At 34.2% G+C, this 20,612-nt stretch overlaps 1 protein-coding gene across 6 annotated transcripts in view; it reads left to right on the top strand.

Annotated features, from left to right (window-relative positions):
* Nlgn1 (neuroligin 1) overlaps window positions 1-20,612 on the top strand; it is an 899,947-nt gene that overhangs the window by 401,311 nt on the left and 478,024 nt on the right. For 4 of the 6 annotated variants that reach the window (XM_090342307.1, XM_090342313.1, XM_090342299.1 and 1 more), the window contains one exon: window positions 14,888-14,947. The exons of the other annotated variants lie outside the window; for them this stretch is intronic. In XM_090342307.1, coding sequence (XP_090198433.1) covers window positions 14,888-14,947 — 60 coding nt within the window. The remainder of the gene's footprint in view (window positions 1-14,887; window positions 14,948-20,612) is intronic. 6 annotated transcript variants of the gene reach the window in all.

The raw sequence follows: 20,612 nt of genomic DNA on the forward strand, positions 1-20,612 counted from the left end.
AGAAAGTTACAATGGTCAAGATCCTAAAAATAAAACATCTGGACCCAATATTTTCCTCCAAGTGTCACTTGCAGACTCCATTGATTGCTATTCTGTGGAATTCTCTTCTGACCCATCTCAGGATGTCAGAACTTGCAATTTTTAGTACATTCTCCAAGTGTTTCTTATGCACACAAGTGGACTATTAAAGCTGTACCTAGAGAATAGGATTTTCTTGATTTTTATGCAGGGATTAATCTGAAAGAAAACTTCAAATACAGAGGAAGGGTGATAGAAAAAGTATTCCACATATGTATGTTGTACATGAAAATTACCCCAAGTAGCTATATCTATTTAGTTTTCTTTCTATTTTTAATGATTAAGCAGTTCTATATTTCTAGGATTCTTTTCTGAGTTTTTATCTCTATCATTTTTTCTTGTAAAAAATGTTCAGAATAACTCTTTACAGAAATACATTCCTACGATTTTATTAAAACACAGTGTAAAAAATTATCATTCTTGCTGAAACATTATCTCTAAGTGAATCCGAGAAAAGTGAACACAATTGTTATTTTTATGTGCACATAACTATACATGTGCAAGCATACATGAATTTTATTCATGTTTGCAAATCAAATGCTGTTCTGATGTTAGTAAACTCTAATTGAGTGACAGACAATTCAAACAACAGCTACATTGTTGTTTTTGAGCACACAACACAAAAGTGAGTTTCACTACTGATAAATACACATGTTCACATTCAAATGAAAATGTACCTAGACAGGGAGAATGGGAAAATGATGTTAGGATAATTTCTTCTTTGCAAGAGGGATTTATTTATCCAAATAGTTCACCACAGGATACTCAGCATCGTTGTTGCTCTTAGTACATTTAAAATGAACAAACATGGATTTCATGCATAAATTGATGAAATGTCTTTGGCCTACAGTCTATTGCAGATCCTTACAGCTTTAAATTTTAATACAGCTGTTTCTAGCTTTCTATGTTAAAATAAAAATTCCTTGATATTCAACACATGGAGGTTAACCCAAATGTGAAATGTTCAACAAAATAAAACGTGATTTTCATATACTTTTTATAATGTTGCCTTTGTTGTAGAAATACAGTACTCTAAATGAAAGCACATTTCTATTATTAAAAATATTTTTTCTTCAAAGCAGACTTTGGCAGCTGGTAGCTAAATATTAGCATTAACTATGTTATCCTTGATAAATATTATTATTCTGGACTTTCTTTACAAAAAGTAGCTTGATTTGAAGCATTTTAATAGCTTAAAGGGAAGAATGAAAATGTAAGGAAAGAGAAATCAATAAAGTAAGAGGCTCTTATTCCATATTGATTCTTGTAATCCAGCAACCATTAAATACTTGAGAGATAAGCCTCTTTTAAGATGGCATGTTTATATTTTGAAGATCAAATACTTTAATTTTGCTCACGGGTTTTCCCAAAGACAATTCCTCCATACAAGAGAAGGTACACTTTCAGTGGACTTGTTTCCTATTGTGAGGCTTTCTAAGCTGAGCAAACCCAAAGTGTATCCTCAAACAAGAGCTCTTCTCACAGAACATAAGTACCTCTGAAATACTGTCTCCCGTTACAGAGCTAGATTGTCAGGCAAGTGGCTCTCATGCATAATCTTGACTATGTGGACATTAGAGGATTGTAGTTGGAGGAATAAAAATTCTCAAGATAACATGTTAATCAATGGCTGAGCATGGTTTATCGCAACTATCAAGTAAGCACAATTGGCTGAATGTAGTGGTTCACACCTGCTAACTCAGCAACATAGGGGAGGCTAAGCAGGAGGATAACAACCCAGCTTCCTATGGACAGAAAGCAAAGCATTATTGCAAAGACAAACAAGGCCTCTGTGGCTCATGCTTGCAATCCTAGCTACCCAGGGGGCTGAGATCTGAGGGTTTTAGTTCAAAGCCAGTCATGCAGAAAAAAGATAAGTGAGACACTTATCTCCAATGAACCACAAAAATCCAGATGTGGAGCCAAGACTCAAATGGTAGATTGTACCCTTGAATACAAGAGCTTAGGTATAGCGATCAGTGTTCAAGTTGGAGGACAAGGAAAAAAAGAAAGAGAGAAAGAGAGAGGAGAGAGGGAGAGAGAGAGAGGAGAGAGACAGAGAGACAGAGAGAGAGGGAGGGAGAGAGAGAGAGAGAGAGAGAGAGAGAGAGAGAGAGAGAGAGAGAGAGAGAGAGAAAGAGAGAGAGAGAGAGAGAGAAAGGAAGGAAGAAAGGAAGGAAGAAAGAAAGAAAAGAAGGAAAAAGCCAATGGGTTTGATGGCTCATGCCTGTAATCCTACCTACTCAGGAGGCTGAGATTTGAGGATCACGGTTCAAAGCCGGCCCAGTCACTATAGACAGTGAGAATCTTATTGACAATTAACCACTAGAAAGCCAGGAGTGGCAATGTGGCTCAAGGGATAGGATGGTAGCCTTAAGCTGAAGAGCTCAGGGAAAGTGCCTGGGCCCACAGTTCAAGTCCCACAACCGGCCAAAAAATAATTGAACAAAGCCAAAATGTATGAAAGGTAGTAGATAATTTGCCTTCACGTTTGAGGCCTTGAATTCCATACCCATTACTGATTTAAACAAGCAAAACACAAAGAAAAAGAGCCAAAACAAACAAAAATAAAAAAAACAAAAAACCCACTAGAGCTAAATTGGTTAAATAAAAGAATCTGCAATTTTTAAATACTTAAATAATTTGAATTAAGATTTATCCAAAGTATCATTCTTAGTTTTCTCTACATTTTTTTACATTTGAACTGAGTAAACCATTATAAATTCTAGCTTGTCCCAAACCTGTCAACTCTCTCCCTAATAAGTATTATTAAAATGGAAATAAAGTATTGCTTTGACATTTTGCTTTTAGATTTTCTTCTTCAGTTCAACAGTAGGAACTGAAATTTCACAAAAAATAAAATAGAAACGATTTGTTTTATCTTCACTGCTAGCATTCAATATTAAATTTATAATTAATAAGTATTAAATAGCAAAGTGACCAAGAAGTGTTTCATTAAACACATTTGGAAACTTTAATATTTTAAATATACTATAAATATTTATTTTTTTCTTCCTACAATTGCAATGTCAATTATATATTTTAGTTTTCATTTGCCAAGTTATCATAATAATTCATAGTATTATGTATTCCTACTATATAACAGGTCCTGTTCTAAAAGCTCCACAAAACCTTTCACCATATATGAAATACTATGAAAGTGGTAGAAATTTATTTTCAGTTAAACACAAAAATGTGTGTGTGTGTGTGTGTGTGTGTGTGTGTGTGTGTGTGTGTGTGTGTGTATTCCCAGAATGGTGAAAATTGGAGTGAATTCTGTTTTTAATATTTATTCAAATAGAAGCTATTGAACAACAGTGCCATTTTTCTACCCCTGTATTCTATCCCTATGTGTTCTCATTGGAAGTAATAATCTTGAAATTTATAACAACTGTGAAAAGTAACTTAGAATATCTATGCTCAGTAGTCAGCAGAACAATACTTTTTAACAAAATTTTTATCTCATTACTCCACAGCTCTAAAACTGAGATAATGCAATTTCTCTCCTATCTAAAGATAATACTTTGTTTGATTACCTTGTGTATTGATTAGTTTTTACAACTTAACTTGTAGATACCATGATTATTATCCCTAGTTTGCAATCAAGGAATCAGAAGCATAGAGAATGTGTAGGTAATGGAGGCAAGTTTAAAGTCAGCTATTATGATTTTTGTAACATATTTTTTAATCACTGTCCCAAAGTTTTTTGGCATCTTAAAAATATATAAAAATCATAGCAGGCATTACGACCCATTGGGAGTTTGACAAGAGAACCTTGAGCTTGAGGGCCAGCCTTGGGGACAGGACAAGGCTCTTTCGTTAACAACACCATGGGATAAACAAAATGGATGCTTGGCTGACCAATTTTAATGATCAAGAAACTACAATTTGCATGGCTGAGAGCAAAATTGTTCTTGGGTGGAGATGTCCTTTAACATAATCACACTCCAAGTCTCAGGTAGAAAGTATTCTTTTTATAAATTAATTAGGACTTGTCTTCTAGGGTGCTCAAACCTCAGTAAAATGTGTGAAGTTTGCATATGCAATTCTCCCATGGAAGATTTGGTGAAAGGTAAATACCTATCCAGGAAATGTGAAATTCCATTACTACCTTTTCACTGATGCGTTTATATCATTTACACAAAATATTGACATACTAGAAAATAGTTCAATGACTTCATGACTTAAGCAGAAGTCATTAAAAACTGAATCAACTCACAGAAGTCATTAAAAACTGAATCAAATATGAGTTGTTTTGTTTATAATATAACCAATAGCAGTGTGTCTTGGAAATATGGCAGTCAGTGATAATTAAACATTTTTATTTTCTTTATAAATAAGATTCCATACTAGGTGCTTTATATTCAGGATCTTGAATCCTTACCATAGTTTGTTTATGGCTACTGGCCAACTTTACAATGTTTTCATTAGCATACATTAAGAGTACAATGAGGGTCTGAATGCCAAAGGTTTATTCCTGAAATCCTGGCTACTGAAGAGGTTGTGATCTCGAGGACTATGATTTGAAGCCATATAGTTTTCAAATCTGTGAAATCTGGCTCCAAACAAAGAAGCACGGTGGTGTTGTGTATGTGGGGTGTTATGGCTCAAATAGTACACAGTTAGATGAGTACCACTAAAAACAACTATAAATGTATTTCATTGTAATAACTATATAGCTGAGTGCAGTGGCTCACACCAGTAATCCTAGCTACTCAGGAGGCTGAGATCTGAGGACCAAGGTTCAAAACAGGCCAGGCACAAAAAGACCAGAGACTCTTATCTCCAATTAACCTCTAGAAAATGGGAAGTAGGGCTTGGCTTAAGGGTAGGACTTGAGATGAAGAGCTCAGGGACAGCGCCCAGGCCCAGGGGTTGGGCAAAAGCCTTGAGCTGAAGAACTCAGGGACAGTGTCCAGGCCAAGTTCATACAAAATAATAACAATAATAATAATAATAATAATGATATAGTATGCTTTGAATACAGATACAAAGAGTATAAAAAATCCTCCAATGCCACAGCACTAGAATATGTAGGACTTAGGACAGTACCATTCTAAATCATTCTTTCCTTATCATATACTTTCCTACTAGCTAGAGGAGTGACTGTGGTTCTGTGTGTATTCAGAGACAGACAAAAGGTAAATAAAAGCTTGGCTGAGCTTCTTGATGGATGTCCTACTACTAGGCAATTTTAGTTATTATAGCAATAGTTTTGGAGGGTTAGCATTATCTCTCCTTGAAACTTGATGTGATTATGATCATGTACATGTTTATACAACCAATAGGTAAAAGAGTGAAATAAATATTTTTAACCATCAGTAGGTACTATTTAGCTAAATACTCCTTTTCCTTCCTGACCTGTAGGACAAAGAGTCAGTAGAGACCCTGTGAGTTATAGCATCTCATAGATATGGCCAGATAGTCACTGGATGTGAAGGGTTTCTATAGTGTGTGCTGACAGTTCTTGTTTCAGACAAGGCAGAAGAAGGGGAGGTAGAGCTCTGAATTATGGGTCCCACAAAAGACAATAAAACACAAAAACACTACACCCGTTTCTTCCAGGCCAAAGGTGTTTAATGAGAGGTGAGACCAGACACTCTGAGAAAACTCTCAGGTGAATCACCTCAGGAAATCCCTAAAAAAGTCATCATAGAAGAAAATTCACACCCTGTGTCCAGCGTTCAGAAGATTTTCTCATCAAGAGCTTGTCCATTCTGTTTATTTCTACTGAGACACACTCAGTATAAGCTCTGCATAACTTTTGCTTTCTTTTCTCCTTTTCGGAGATAAAATTCAGTGATGCTACCCAGAAGTCCATGAGACAATTTTCTCAAATTAACCACTGATTTTTTTTTTAGGGACAGCCCTGAGACCAAGCTAGCGCATTTACTCTAGAGCACAATGATGTATTCCATGTCAAAATACACAAAGTGATAATAAAAATCTATAAACAGAAGTAAAACAATGAAAAGACATGACTATGGTACATTAATCTGTGCTGCATTTCAAAAATATTTTAAGATTTGTTTCCTTTGGAAAATGAACTATCTTATTTTTGCTCATGAATTTCAAAAACATTAAAACTAGTGCTAAGCCAAATTTAGTAGTCATCTGTCTTGGTATAGCTATTTAAAAACTCACCAGATCCACCCTGCCTAAGCAGGACTGTGGTTTTGAAGATCCTATTTCTTTAAAGCATTTGCCATTTTAGTCTTGGCAGGATGTGAATGTATATGAGTTTCAGTTGATGCTGAGGCCTAATGATCAAATCTTTTTCTTTCAGAGTTTGTCACTGCTAGTATATCTCTATAACTTCTAAAGCCTTTAGTATACAGAGCGGCATTGGGAGACAATCTAGAGTGATTCTTGATGAGAGCAATTAGGAAGGTCCAGTGGTGGGCCTTAGCAGGAGGCTATGATGTCAGATGAGGCCAAAGGAAAAGGTGGGGGAATTGATGGACTTTTAGAAATTTGATACAGGTTGGCTGAGACCAGAAGAAGAAAGGATCAAAAATTTAACTTCTACAACTAGAGGCAGTATTCTGTGCCTTTATCCAAGCCACAGGGAAGCCTAACAGTTGGTGGATCATATAATTATGGAAGCAAGTGAGACCTTATATCAGAAATCATAAGCAAAAATCAGATCTGGGGATATGGTTCAATAGCAAGGGTACCTGCCTAGAAAGGATGAGGACTAGAATTCAAACCCAGTATGACATGAAAAAAAAAAGGAAAGAAAAAGGAAAGGATAGAACAAAGGCAAAGGAAGAGAAAGGAGAGGAAAGGAAGGGAAGGAAGGGGAGGGGGCAGGGGGAAGGGAAGGGAATTGACTTCTATATCTAAGGCACAGTAAGTCTTGGAATAGTCTTTATATGAGTGTGCAAATAGGATAGGTTATTCTTGGAGTGGTCATTTTGAGGTAAAGTGAATATGAATGTAAATACCTGTTAAACTAAAACTTGTAAAGTATTTATATTTTTCCAAGGGTGCTGGAGTCTTGAGTTTGCTATTTGGTAATATTTATTCTACTTTTCAATAGAAATAGATTAAAGCATTGTGGCTCCTTTTCTACTATCTGATTTCTTCCTACCAAAGATATTCTTCTCTGAGGACTTCCCAATGCAGGATTCTGTATAAAATATTCCATGACAGATTTTTTTTTTAAGAATGACTTTGTTTCTTTCTGATTTCTCTGATAGGACAGAGTTTATCCATGCTGTTAAACTCTGTCAATGGCTTTTCCATGGCTTTTAGGATTAAGACAAAATTTCCTATGCTGGAGGAGTTCCTGCCAGCTTTGTTGATGTCTACTGAATTGTTTATCTCTCAATACTCTGCCAGTACCACCAACCTCCAGGCATCCTGTCAGTTTAGGGCCTTTCTACGGCTATCTCTTCTTTTCTGGCACAAACCACCCTCGGCCCTTTTGCTCACTTAGTCCTATGACGCTTTCAGCCATGAAGCCACATTGAACTCATTTGCAGAGGACTATCTGGGCTTAGACAGATCATCTTGCATGACATGTCATCACACCAAGATTTTCTTCTTGACGCTTGTCACATTATGACTTGTCACAAGATTGTGTTTGTGTGTATGACTACTCATAGTGGTTCTTTCCTGAAATGGCCTTCACTTTTCATGGGGGCAGCTGTTCTGGCTCTTCTGTTCATCATGGATCCTGAACTGTTAGCATAAAGGGTTTGTGGAAGAAATGATGACTGGAAACTGAAGCCAGGTCAGGGAGGTTGGAGATAGCCTATCTTCCCATCACATCTTCAGTGACAGAGCTCTAGATAACTGATTGGCTCTGTGTCCTCACTGTAAAGCTGTTTTTGCTGCATCTCTGGATAATGTATGACAACCCAGACAATGGCAAGTATGTCTAAGTACTGAGAGGTCTATACAGCATTCAGACAATACTCATCCAGAAGCTATGGGGCCATTATTTTGAAGCTATTTATGCAGCCGAAATGCTCCATTTTTATTTAAAAACATCAAATTCATACTGTGTTAAAATCATAAGCTTATGCAAATTGGTGATACTTCTGTTAGAGGTTAATCCATTTTCTTTTTATCTACTTAATGTCTCTTTCTCAGATACTATCACTTTTCTTCTCGATAGGATGGCTTTTGACTTCAAAGAACTAGAATCAAAGTAATTTTATTATGAAATGAGCATGATTTTCCTATAAATACAGATGAACTCTTCTTATTGTGTACTGAAGCAAAGTTCTCTTTCTCCTCCCCTTTTTTTGACTTGGAACAACGGATTCTCCTTCTCCTCAAAATCATGCCAGAGACTGTACTTTGCCTCTGAAGAAGGATCTGAGGGAATATATTTTGTATTCATGTAGGTGTTTTCTCCAACACAAAGATAAATATAGAAAGCTCTGCTACTTTCAGGCTCTTTAAAGAAAGTCCCTTCCAGAGCATGCGTGCATGAATTATCATCTAGAACATGTGACTCACCCAAGCGTTACCTCCCAATCATCATACAGAATCTGCTCACCAAAATCTCCACACATGAGGAGTCTCCTGCAACCCCCAAGCTGTGCCAGTGTTCAGCTCTGGCATCTCATTACAATGGCTTACATTGTATTTTCGTTTTACTAGAAGGGTAATTATGTAACAGTGTTCAAAATGTCTAACATTTGTTTGTGAATTTTTTCCAGAAAAGAATTATTTTTCAATTATGATTTCATTTGGAAGTACTGTGGCTTGTACTGCACACTTCCAACTGTCATTTTTTAAAATCTAGTCTTATAGGCATTTGCTGAAGGAATTAATAGTTTGTGTGGGAATGGCGTTACATATCTATTACCTCAGATACATGGAAGGAGAAATAGCGGTGTTATACCCCAAACTAAGGCTAGCCTAGGCAAAAGCACTAGATTGTATCTAAAAAACAAGCTAAAAGCAAATGTACTGAAGTATGTCTCAAGTGGCGGACAGCTTGCTTTGACAACTTTGTAAGTGCAAGGTACTGAGTTCCATCCTTTCATCATGGCAACAATACAAAAGAAAAAAAGTTAAAAAATAAGTGTAGAATGATGCTAAATGGACCTTCAGGATATAGAAACAAAAGTTATATATTGAGTGATTGTTGTCTTTAATATACTATGTTATCTCTCATCTCTTTTGCTATCCCTTGGTTATTCATATTGTTACAGTATTTTACCTTGTTATCTGATATATTGTATATATGTTTATTTGGTTATTTTAAATAGGATAGGGAAGGGGTGAAAACAAGATGAGGGGTGGACTGGGGGGAGGGAAATGGGGACCAGGACATGAGAAAGGGCATCAATGTTTGTGAGGTAATGCACCTTCTATCTGGTGAATATAAAGTAACCCTTCTATTAAATACAATAAAATATATGAAAAAAAGAAATGTCAAATTAGTTTTATTCCAATGAGACACTGTCACTTATTTTTGTTTCTTTCATAAGGCGTTTGCTGACTGCATACCAGGGAAAGGCAAGGGAATTGTAAGTTCAAGGTCATATAATGTGAGCAAAACCCCATCCCAAAGTAAAATATAAATAAACAAAAGAACAGCTTGAGGCATAGTTCAAGTGGTACAATGCTTATTTAGTCCAGTATGTATGTGTGTGTGTATGTGTGTGCATGTGTGCGTATGTGTGTGTGTGTATGTGCGAGAGTGAGAGAGAGAGAGAGAGAGAGAGAGAGAGAGAGAGAGAGAGAGAGAGAGAGAGAGAAAGAGAGAGAGAGAGGGAAAGAGGGAGGGAGACAGATACACATAGAGATACACTGAAAGAGAATGATTCTATTTAAAAACAACTTCATTTCTCTGAGTAATATTTAATGGACTAGCAATAACACCAAGCACAGTTGATATCTATTTTCTAAAATAGCAGAATTTTAATGTTTGCATATTTGGTAAACAACCATATAATATCCTCTTGTTATTTAAAATACATCGAATTTTGGCATAGTTCTTCCTATAGATCACACAAAGACATTTCACATCATCTCTCCACATTTTGCTGTTTGACTCTGGTCTCAGGGGAACATAACCCTGAAAGCATTAAGCCTGTTTCAAATTGCTTTAGGCCAATGACAGTATCTTTAAATTCCTTTGTTTCCAGTGGAAATAGCCTTAAGTGTTGTTTATAAGTCAGCTTACCACAAAGGTTACTTGGTCAAGAGGATGTTAATAGGGGAGGGCACAGTCCTATGCTCAGGCCTTCTATCTGTCAAGATTGGACTTGAGAGTTCCATATAGCCCTTAAAATTTCAGAGGTTTGTTCCCATGATAGGAGAAGTTTTCCTGGAAGCTAATAATACCATCAGCCTGCTAGCTTTCACACAGGATCTGGATAATTTCTGCTGAGCTGAACCTGTAAGGAAGGAATTTATAATAAGTTCTAATGTATTTGAGACCTAAAGTATATTAGCCCTTCATCAAAGGGAAAGATAAAAAAGCAGCATTAGTATGGGAGGTTAGTAATTATTTCAAAGCTCATAATTATGCACCAATTAACTATAGAGAAATACTGACGCATTTTTCAGTTTTCATTATGTAAATACAAAAAACCGTGGTCAGACCAGCATAGAAAGATGTCTCCTCACATATCCTTCGTAAAGGACTTTTTGAGTTATGCTGTGTTAACCACAGAGGAATTGTGTTAGAATTAAATGAGTTCAAAGTTCATGGTCAGGAATTCCCTCTACCTTCCTAGTCTGTTGTTTCACCACTGAATCTATTTATTGCCTATAAGAGATATAAAATATAGTAATTACTCTCACTCCCTTTCAAAATGACATGAGGTCTACTTTCCTATTAACTCTAATGAGAGTTATGTGTGTGTTTCTCCGGGAGAAGAGACCCAATCAGGCTTCAAGGTAGAATAAATCACTGCTACCTTCAGGTTTTAGTACTTTCCTTTGCTTTAGATGTTAATGCTTAAAGTTACCCATTTTGAACTGCTATATTGGGAATGAAGTAGTTGATGTTAAAAGAAGCATCCATTGTGCTTTCTGTTAGTGAATGTTCTTATGCAAATATTGAATGTTGTAATGTGTTAGTGAATGCTAATGAATGTGGTTAGTGAATATTGTTCCTGTTCAAAGGAGAAATGTTTTATCCTGAGAAAATCCCATGGCTCAACTGAGAGGATTCCATATTTGCTTTGCATTGAAAGTGTTTCAGTATCCTTAATTACATACCAGAACAACAGCAACAATGTTTTACTTTAGAATAAAGTGAAAATAAATAGGAGTTGCCGGGTTAAGAGAGAAGGGAGCCCAAGTTACTGGTTTATTTCCAGTAAGGAAATAAAGAATCTTGAAATTGTATAGGGATTAGCTGCTATCTTCCACAAACATGTACTCCTTCCAAGGTACTCCATCAAAGAAACCTACATTGAATTTCTCAGAGTTTGAACCTGCTTCCTCATTGAGATTTGCCCTTTGGGTCGTTAGGCATAGAGATAAAGGAAATCTATTTTCATATAGGCATTTTCATCAAAATCTCTCACCAACATTCTTCTTCCCAGGGATCCTTCAACAATCTGATGCATAATTCCCAAGATTCAGATAACCCAAATAGGCTGAGATCAATAAACTATGGCTAGCATTCATATGGCAACAAGTAAATATTATCTAGGAATGAGGGTTCTCATAATATCTCTAATAGTAATTCTTTAGGGTCTTTATTATTATTATCATTAAGTAGTTAAACAAAGTTAAACAAATTCAACATACCAGTTTGAGTGAGTACAATGCAGCCTGATCAAAGTCACCCCATTCATCATCATTCTCTCTCTTTCCCTATGAATTCTTTAGTTTGGGGTACCTCAGTCATCTCGCTAATGATGTCCAAGTTATGTATGTGTATAGTATGTATGTATGCATGCATATATATATGGACTTATTTATTAATCATCTGGCATTTGGATGTGTATGTATGTGCTAAATCAAGTTGCATAACTTTTGTTGGTGACTCTGGAGAAGTCTTCCTTTTTAAAAATTAGTCTATATTGATTATTGTGATATTTCTATATGTGCATAGTATGTGTTATGATCAAATTCATTCCCTCTTTACATTCTTATCCTTGTCCCCTGGTGCTTTATAGTACTATTGTCATTGGTATATATAATGTATATAACCCCATTACTTTCTCCTTCCCCCACCTCCCAGTTTGTTTTCCCAGTCAAGGTTCAATAGTTACAATCTCTTCTCACATTTACCATCTCTTTAACTCTTCGGATATTCTAATATATGTATGTATGTATGTATGTATGTATGTATGTATGTATGTATGTATGAAATGAATGTTTTGCAAGAGTTGAGAGACAATTGTTTCCTGTGTAGAAGCAAAAATATAGTCAACCATCTCATTCTTAGATCTCTCCCTATGAAGGTACAATCTATTCCCATGATTTCTCCTATTCAGCTCAACCAGAGCCACCTCACAGCTGAGAACTCTATCCTATATGCAAATAAGTAGAAGATCGTGTTTATGAAACATTCTTTTTAATCTTGTATTTCCTGGAAGCCAAAGGGCTAACATTTCTGTAAGCAGTGAGGTATATGAAACCATTGATTCAGTAGCTGTAGAACCTGAATGCTTTTCAACAGAAAACAGGTAAATTGCTTGAGTACTTGTTTGAATACTAAGTGAAAGGAATACACTTCCATTGGAATTGTTTCAGAGAAATCCTACAGATTCCTGAACAAAATGAGCAAGCAAAGAGATTTAATTGTGAGAACTTTTACTTATATCTCTAAATTTAAAAAAATGCCCACATCAGTTTTGTTTTCCACAAAGTATGCAATTTAATGAAAATTGGACCATAAACAGTGGTTTGGGCTGCAAATAAAATCACTGGTTCAATTTGTATTAATGACAAGTAAATAAAGTTTCATCTATAGAATATTCTAGGAGGCAGAAATGTGGGAAAGATTATTTTTTCATCTTTATGGAATGATAGAAATATTAAAAAGTTTGGAAATATAATGTTCCACGTCTACTACTTTGGATGATATTTTAAAATTGGAAATGTGATTTTAGGTAATATATTCTGATTCAACAATTTTTAACTTAAATTTAAAAATATTTAAAATTGTTTGGTGATGTGGCAACCTAGCTGAATGAACACCAGTTAACAAAAATAAATGAAATAGAAACTGGGTGGTAATTAAGATTAAGCTAATACTTTTACTCAGGTTTTCTCAATGGAATGATTACATGCCAGTATGATTTGAAAAGCATATAATTTAATTGGTTGTGTATCATTCTCCTGACATTATTTTGTGTGACCTTGAAACCATGACCTTACAGTTGAAATACTCCATTGTTCCCTTCAATTACAATGATCAAGCCTCTCTTTCCCATTCTTTCTATCTCTGCCAGTTATTGATGTTTTTCAAAACTATATCTCTGAGTTGATGAAACAGGGCCGTGTTTTACCTATTTTTATTTTCCTTCTGTTTCTGGGATGGTATTTTCATTTTTTAAAGTTGTTATAATAGATGGAGTCTTGAATTACAAACATAATGTAATTCATGACAAGATGTAGCAGTCTTTCTCAGAATGTCTAACATCCTTTCCAACCAACTATGCTTAGAGTTAATGCCTGTGTTTTTATTTTTAGATTATTGAAATCAACACATGACTTTCTTCCTTTTTTCTCTGACTCTTGTTTTAATGCATGACAAAACCTTCTTGTTTACGCTACACTGTTGGCTGTCTTTTAACTGGAGTGTCCTGTGTTTGTGATTGCTTTTTGCATGAGAATTACAAAACGTCATATAAATTAAATGGTTGTGGATATGAAAAGAGAATGTAGGGGCTTTATTCGCTTTTTTTTTTTTGCTTGTGCTGAGTATGTCTACTATGTGACACTTAAAATTACTTTCATATGCCCTTTCACTTCCCCTTTGTCTTGCTCCTTTATTCTAGCAAATTAATATTGTTAAGAATAATAAAGTATTTATTAAACTTTCACAGTATTTTAATACAACTAAACCATGATCCTATTATAAATAACTAAACTGGGCATTAAATTACAAGAGGGCTGCTTTCTATTGTATCTCAAAAATGACTATGAAATATAAGCCCTGACTCTGTAACTACCTTAGAAACTAAACACTGATCTGTAGTGATGGTACTTTTCCCTGCCAAGTGATGCAATTATCTGTTGATACACTTGTGCAGGTGGCAAATGTTTTAAATCCACAGCTAATATTTAAATGAAAACACATGGGGAATATTTGTGCAATGACAAGTAATTTTAAAAAGTCACAGTTTTTTTTAATGTATGAATTAAAAATGTGTAAAATCAAAGTGTTAATGCTCTTACCAAAACAGAAGAAAAAAAATCAGAAGAAAGAAATCATTTTAAAATGTTTGTATCTTTATTTCCCTAATGTTATAATTTTGTCCCAAGCTAAAGAATGAATATGACCTACTTTCTTTATTGTTGTTGCCAATTAAAATTAGAAGACACTGAATAAATTAATTTCTTTCAGCTAATGAAACTGTTTATTTTTTGTATAGAGTGGGTGTTTTTTTAAGTCATTTCTTTCCTTTATGACTAAAATTTCAAACCATAATGGATTTTTTGAATACTGAATATGTTCCTAAATCGAATGTATGAGATATTTTGGGAAAATGGGTATTTTTTTCTTAAAAATAATCAGCTATGATGTTATCACTTCCCTACTCTTTTTTGGAAATATTCTTGAGAATTTTAGTACTTAGAATTTATTTTTTCCCCTCAGTCTTGTTTATTCTTGAATTGTCTTTTTTTCCCTCCATTTCTCCATTCTCAATCCTAGGTCCCCTTACAAAGAAATACACAGATGATTTAGGTGATAATGACGGTGCTGAAGATGAAGGTATTTTTTTTCCACCACCTATTTGCATGACCAGGGCCTGTATCACTTTTTCTATACCTTCCTATTTTTTCTTCTTGTCTTTTTTGTTTTTGTTTTTTGTTTTTTGAAGAGTTGTTTTAAATTCCCATTTTTGATGTGTTTTGTCTTCTTGCTTGTTGTTGCACATAAATATACATTTTAAATTTTTTTATATAAAGTTGAATGTTAAGTTTTACATTTTGATGCCAACCATTAAAATGTTTTTAAAACAGAGGGGTATTTTTTTTTCTTTTCTTGGACTGACTTTTGATATGTTGCATCCCACATTTTGACAAATTTGTCCACATTCTTTGAACTAACAATCTTTCCCTTATAGTCTCTCTGTGCCCATTTGCATGTTTTCTAATATGTGTAAATATTTCAGCCACTATTAAAGTGTGTTCATTTTTGCATCCAACATTTGTTTTAAAAAGAAGCCCATGCCCAATAAAATAAAAGTCAAACTAAAAGCTGACATAAAGTGTTTCTCGAGCAATACGTTTTCAATTTAAACATACTGTTTTCTGTTTATTTCCTTAAACACTATATAAAGCAAAAGAAATTACACAGATTGCAAAATGTGTAACACTCAGGTTATGGAATAGACGTTGTGCATCCAATTAAGTGCTAATTGTTCTAAAAAGCTATTTTTAGGTAAAGATTATAAATGCTTTCATAAAACAAGATTAATCGCAACCTTATAATTTATAAAGGGAAATTTTTACTAGATTGGCAAATAACACATTCTGATTTTCAAAGTGTGGTCATTCATAAGCCACAAAAATATTTCCTACTTTATTAAAATGATTTCCTCTTATGATTAGTCACAGTTCTCATTAGTCACATTTCTTTCCCTTTGTGTTCTTACTTGGTATTTAATTATAGGTCTAGGCAGAGATCAGTGATCCTTTCAGCTCATTTTGGTTCCATGTCAAATGTGGTTTTCCTTTTTAAAAATTTTATTTATTTAGCCAGTCCTGGGCTTGAGCTCCAGGCCTGGGCTTTTTGCTCAAGGCTAGCACTCTATCCCTTGAACCACAGCACCACTTCTGGCTTTTCTTGAATAGTTTGTTGGAGATAAGAGTCTCCTGGACTTTTCTGCCCAGGCTACCTTCTAACAGTGAGCCTCAGATCTCAGCCTCCTGTGTAGTTAGGATTATAGGCGTGTGTTATGAGCACACACCTATTTTTACTTTTTAAAACTGTTAACCTAAGCAAAACTCTGATACAGCTAACAATTCCAGATATAGTAGTCATTTCTCCAAACTTAGAAATTAAATCACATAAAGTTAATAATGTGTTAAGAAAAGGTGTTTTAAAGATTTTATTAATATTGATTTTTACATCATATTTCAACAAATAAGTATTCAAGAAGGAAATCTCTATATTCAATCACTGGCACATAGATTTTAGAACATACATAAAATTAAGCTGAGGGTTTGTATGTCATAGATATGTATATATATATATAATATAACATTATATCTAAAGAGTATATAGAAAAAAGAAAAGTTTTTTTGAAATAAAATAATTTACAGGGGCTGGGAGTTTGGCCTAGTGGTTAAAGTGCTTGCCTAGCATGCATGAAGACCCGGGTTCGATTCCTCGGTACCACATACGTAGAAAAAAGCCGGAAGTGGTGCTGAGGCTCAAGTGGCAGAGCTCTAGCCTTGAGAAAGTCCAAGGACAGTGCTCAGGCCCTGAGCTCAAGCCCAGGACTGGCAAATAATAATAATAATAATAATAATTTACAGCCAGGTCAGCAGAACTGCTAACTCAATAAGTTATAAGTTAACTGTGTGAATGACTCTTTCCTAAACAAACAGTGGTGGTATTATTATTATTATTATTATTATTTTGTTGTTGTTGTTTTTTGTTTTTGTCAGTGGCTTGAACTCAGGGCCTGGGCACTATCCCTGAGCTCTGCAGCTGTAGGCTAGCACTCTAGCACTTTAAGCCATAGTGTCACTTCTGATTTTCTGGTAGTTCATTGGAGATAAGAATCTCAAGGACTTTACCACAGGGCTGATTTTGAACCATGATCTTAGCCTTTTGAGTAGCTAGGATTATAGGTATGCACCACCAGTTCACGCCTTGCATTGTTTTAATTTTTATTTTTTATTGCAATATAATAAATCCTCTTGCAGTCAAAAATTACAATTGATAATAATATTTAAGAGAAATTTATATTTGATGACAAATTTCATTTTCCATACACTCCAGCAGTACATTAAAGATGAAACACAATTATTAATATTTGAAATAAATCATTGTAAATGCCCAAGAGATATCATTTTGAATATCATATAATTATTAAATAGACTAAATAAAATCACAAGATGAATGATGTAAGTTTTTAAGTAACATTGATATTTGTTATATTAAAACAAAGACTGATTCACATTTTAGGGCACAATTAGTTCTTAGTGATCTTAAAGAACTTGTTTCTATTTCCAAGCTTTAGAATTTGTTGAACCCTCTGAAAATCTTAACTACTTCTGTACTTCTTACCTACATAGTAATTAAATTATGAAGGAACTCAGTTTTTATCTTTGTAAATCCCCAAAATGTTAATGAAGTCACAATTTTGAAATACATCATCACCCTCTTTTCAAAGTATTTTATTTGCTGCTTTATTTTTTCCATTTGGTATAACGTAGCAAACATTATATTCACATGTTTAGAATAGATAGCCCCAAGTTGCCACAAGTTAAGCCCTGTAAACATGAATTTACTCAATAGACCAGCTTTGAAGCACATCTAACATTTTTAATTAGCCATTAAAAATATTCTAAATTCCTATTAAAATTGACAGGGAGTATTCAGGTTAAATACTAAACCATTTTTTCACGAGAGTTATTGAATCAATAACCTTTTTCATGTTCTAAAATATAGAACGTTTAACCATCCATTTGTAGTTCAGTCAGCTCATCTCTTCTTTATTGGGTAATTGTTGTGAAGAGAAGAAATGAGTTCAAATAAATATCCAATAAGAAGGAAATTGTAGAAAGGTCTGAATATTTTCTACTAAATTTTTTAGAAATCATTTTGTAGATGGGGAGATAAGTAAAATTAGGTTTATTTTCCATATTTAATTTGTTCCAGTTGTTGAAAAAGTAAAGACTATAAATCATTTGATATATTACTCCTATTTATTCTTTCACTCTGAAGTATTTACATGAAAATCTCCATTATTTCTTGAAATGTGTACAACTTTTCCTGCTATTAGAACTCTCCACAATTGCTCTGAGACATTCACTAATCCCTGCCTGGCATTTCATTAAGCCTTAGAGAACACTTCTCAGTGGAATCCACTACTCCTTTCAAATTCTAATGTTCTCTGCCATTATCCTTTTACCACCTCTAGATCAAACACAATTGTATCATTTTTTACTTGTTCTTTTTTAACATATATTTTTATTGTAATTAATAGAAGGGTTACATTATATTCGCCAGATAGAAGGTGTATTACTACACAAACATTGACATCCTTTTTCATGTTTTGGTCCCCATTTCCCTCCCCCCACCATTTTGTAATAAGTATATAAGATATTTATGTTATAGGCTGGTTCCATTGTTTTAGAAAGAGTATTCCAGGCTGGGAATCTGTGGCTCACACCTTAATCCCAGTTATCCAGGAGTGTAAGATTTGAGGATTACAGTTTGAGGCCAGCCCAGCCAGGAAAGACCATGTTACACTTAACTTCAATTACCTACCGAAAAGTTTAAAAGTAGAGGTATGGCTCAAGTGGTAGATGACTAGCAAAATAAGCCTGAACAAAATAAACTGGAAAAAAATAAGCTCAGGTACATGTAGTACTCAGGCCTTGAGTTCAAGCCTCAGGATCAGCACAAAAAATAAAAATATGTAAATAAGTAATTAGACTAAAGTAACACCCCAGATTTCTTCCACTTTAGTCTAAGGATTGTTGGAGACTTAGAAAATTTTTACTTTGCTAAGAATAACAATATTAACATTTTATTATCTAAAAGCAATATTATACTCTAAATAGAATACTGGAAAAAGGTGCTCTGTAGATTTTGTATATCTGTTAACTAAAAATATGCCTCTATATTGTATCCAGTTTAACAGGCACAAATTAAGCCAACAATTCTACATAAGTTTGATGGTTCTGAATGAGGCCCTTAAAAATTCAAGTTGGAGTCACAAAAATATCTTGAAATGTCATTTTATGAATCAGAGAAATATTTAATTGAGGCAATGCCTCTCAAGTTTAAAACTGTTAATACTAAAAAAAATTGCCAATTATCCACTTTATGAGTCTTTAAGAAGGAAGAAACCTGTAAACATATTTAAGGAGTTATGTGCCTAATAATTATTCACCAGGACTATTAAAGGGAATTGTCTCCCAAACATTATTTTCCAGGTACAAAATAAAAATAAGTACACTAGACATATTGACTTTTGCTATGGTGATGTAATATTTAGGCTTATGGAATGACTTTGTTCTTAAGGTCAAAATCCATGTTTCTTCTACTCAGAACAAGTTGCTTGTTTCATTAACCTGAAAACATACAAGAAAAGTAATCAGCAATAGAGATTTTTTTCCCCCTTTAACATTCACTACTTTGAATGATGTGTGTTTGTCAATACTGTAAACATTTGAAATAATTTAGAATAAGTCTGTTCATGAAAAACCACTTTGTTTTTTACTGGAACTAGGCTGGTTTTTAAGACCTCTAGAGAATTCTGATGATTTTAGTGTTGTTAAGACACATTAAATTTATACATAATTTTCAACATTATATAGAGTTGGTTAAAGAAAAAGTATTTAGGACCATTTTATTTTAATGATTCAATATAAATTACTGAAGTACACTTAATGTATTCAGCTGAAGACAAATAGCCCTTAAAATCTGATTATTAGAATTATGGTATGAGCAGATAGTATCAATGTTAGTTTTCTGCTACATTCATTTTACTCATAACAATATATCAAAGGACATAAAAATAAAATATGAACTATTTGCATTTCTTATAAAATGTAACACAATATGTAATAAAGTGTGATATGTAATATGATTAGACTCTCTTACCTATGGTCCGAGCTAATCAGGTGGCTGAGATCTGAAAATCATGATTCAAAGGTATCCCGGCCAGGAAAGTCCAATTCACCAGCAAAGAAGCTGTAAATGAAGCTGTGGCTAAGTGGTGGAATGTCAGCCTTAAACATAAAAACTAGGACACAATGTTCAGGTCCTGAGGTCAAGCCCCACATATGAACACACACACACACACACACACACACACACACACACACACACACACACACACACACACACAATGACAGATAAGTCTGATCCTTTCCTTATTCCAATTATTTTACATTCAAAAATTTCCAAAGATTGTGAGGTTTTCCAATATTTCTTAGCAGTACTGAGGACACTAATATCTAAGAATTTTACTTATTTTAGTAATTAATGCTCCTGTAATATTCTATTAATGATCCATACAGCATCAAGATGAAAGTCCTTTCAAGATATATCTATCTATCTATCTATCTATCTATCTATCTATCTATCTATCTATCTATCTGTCTATCTATCTATCTATCTTTTTTTTCCTGTAGCACAGAGCCCTCAAATTTTATACAACTTTCTGGAAAAGAACTTTCAAATACACTCA

Source organism: Megascapheus bottae, chromosome 1 (assembly GCF_031878675.1).
Source record: "Megascapheus bottae isolate mThoBot1 chromosome 1, mThoBot2.hap1, whole genome shotgun sequence".
Classification (NCBI taxonomy): Eukaryota; Metazoa; Chordata; class Mammalia; order Rodentia; family Geomyidae; genus Megascapheus; species Megascapheus bottae.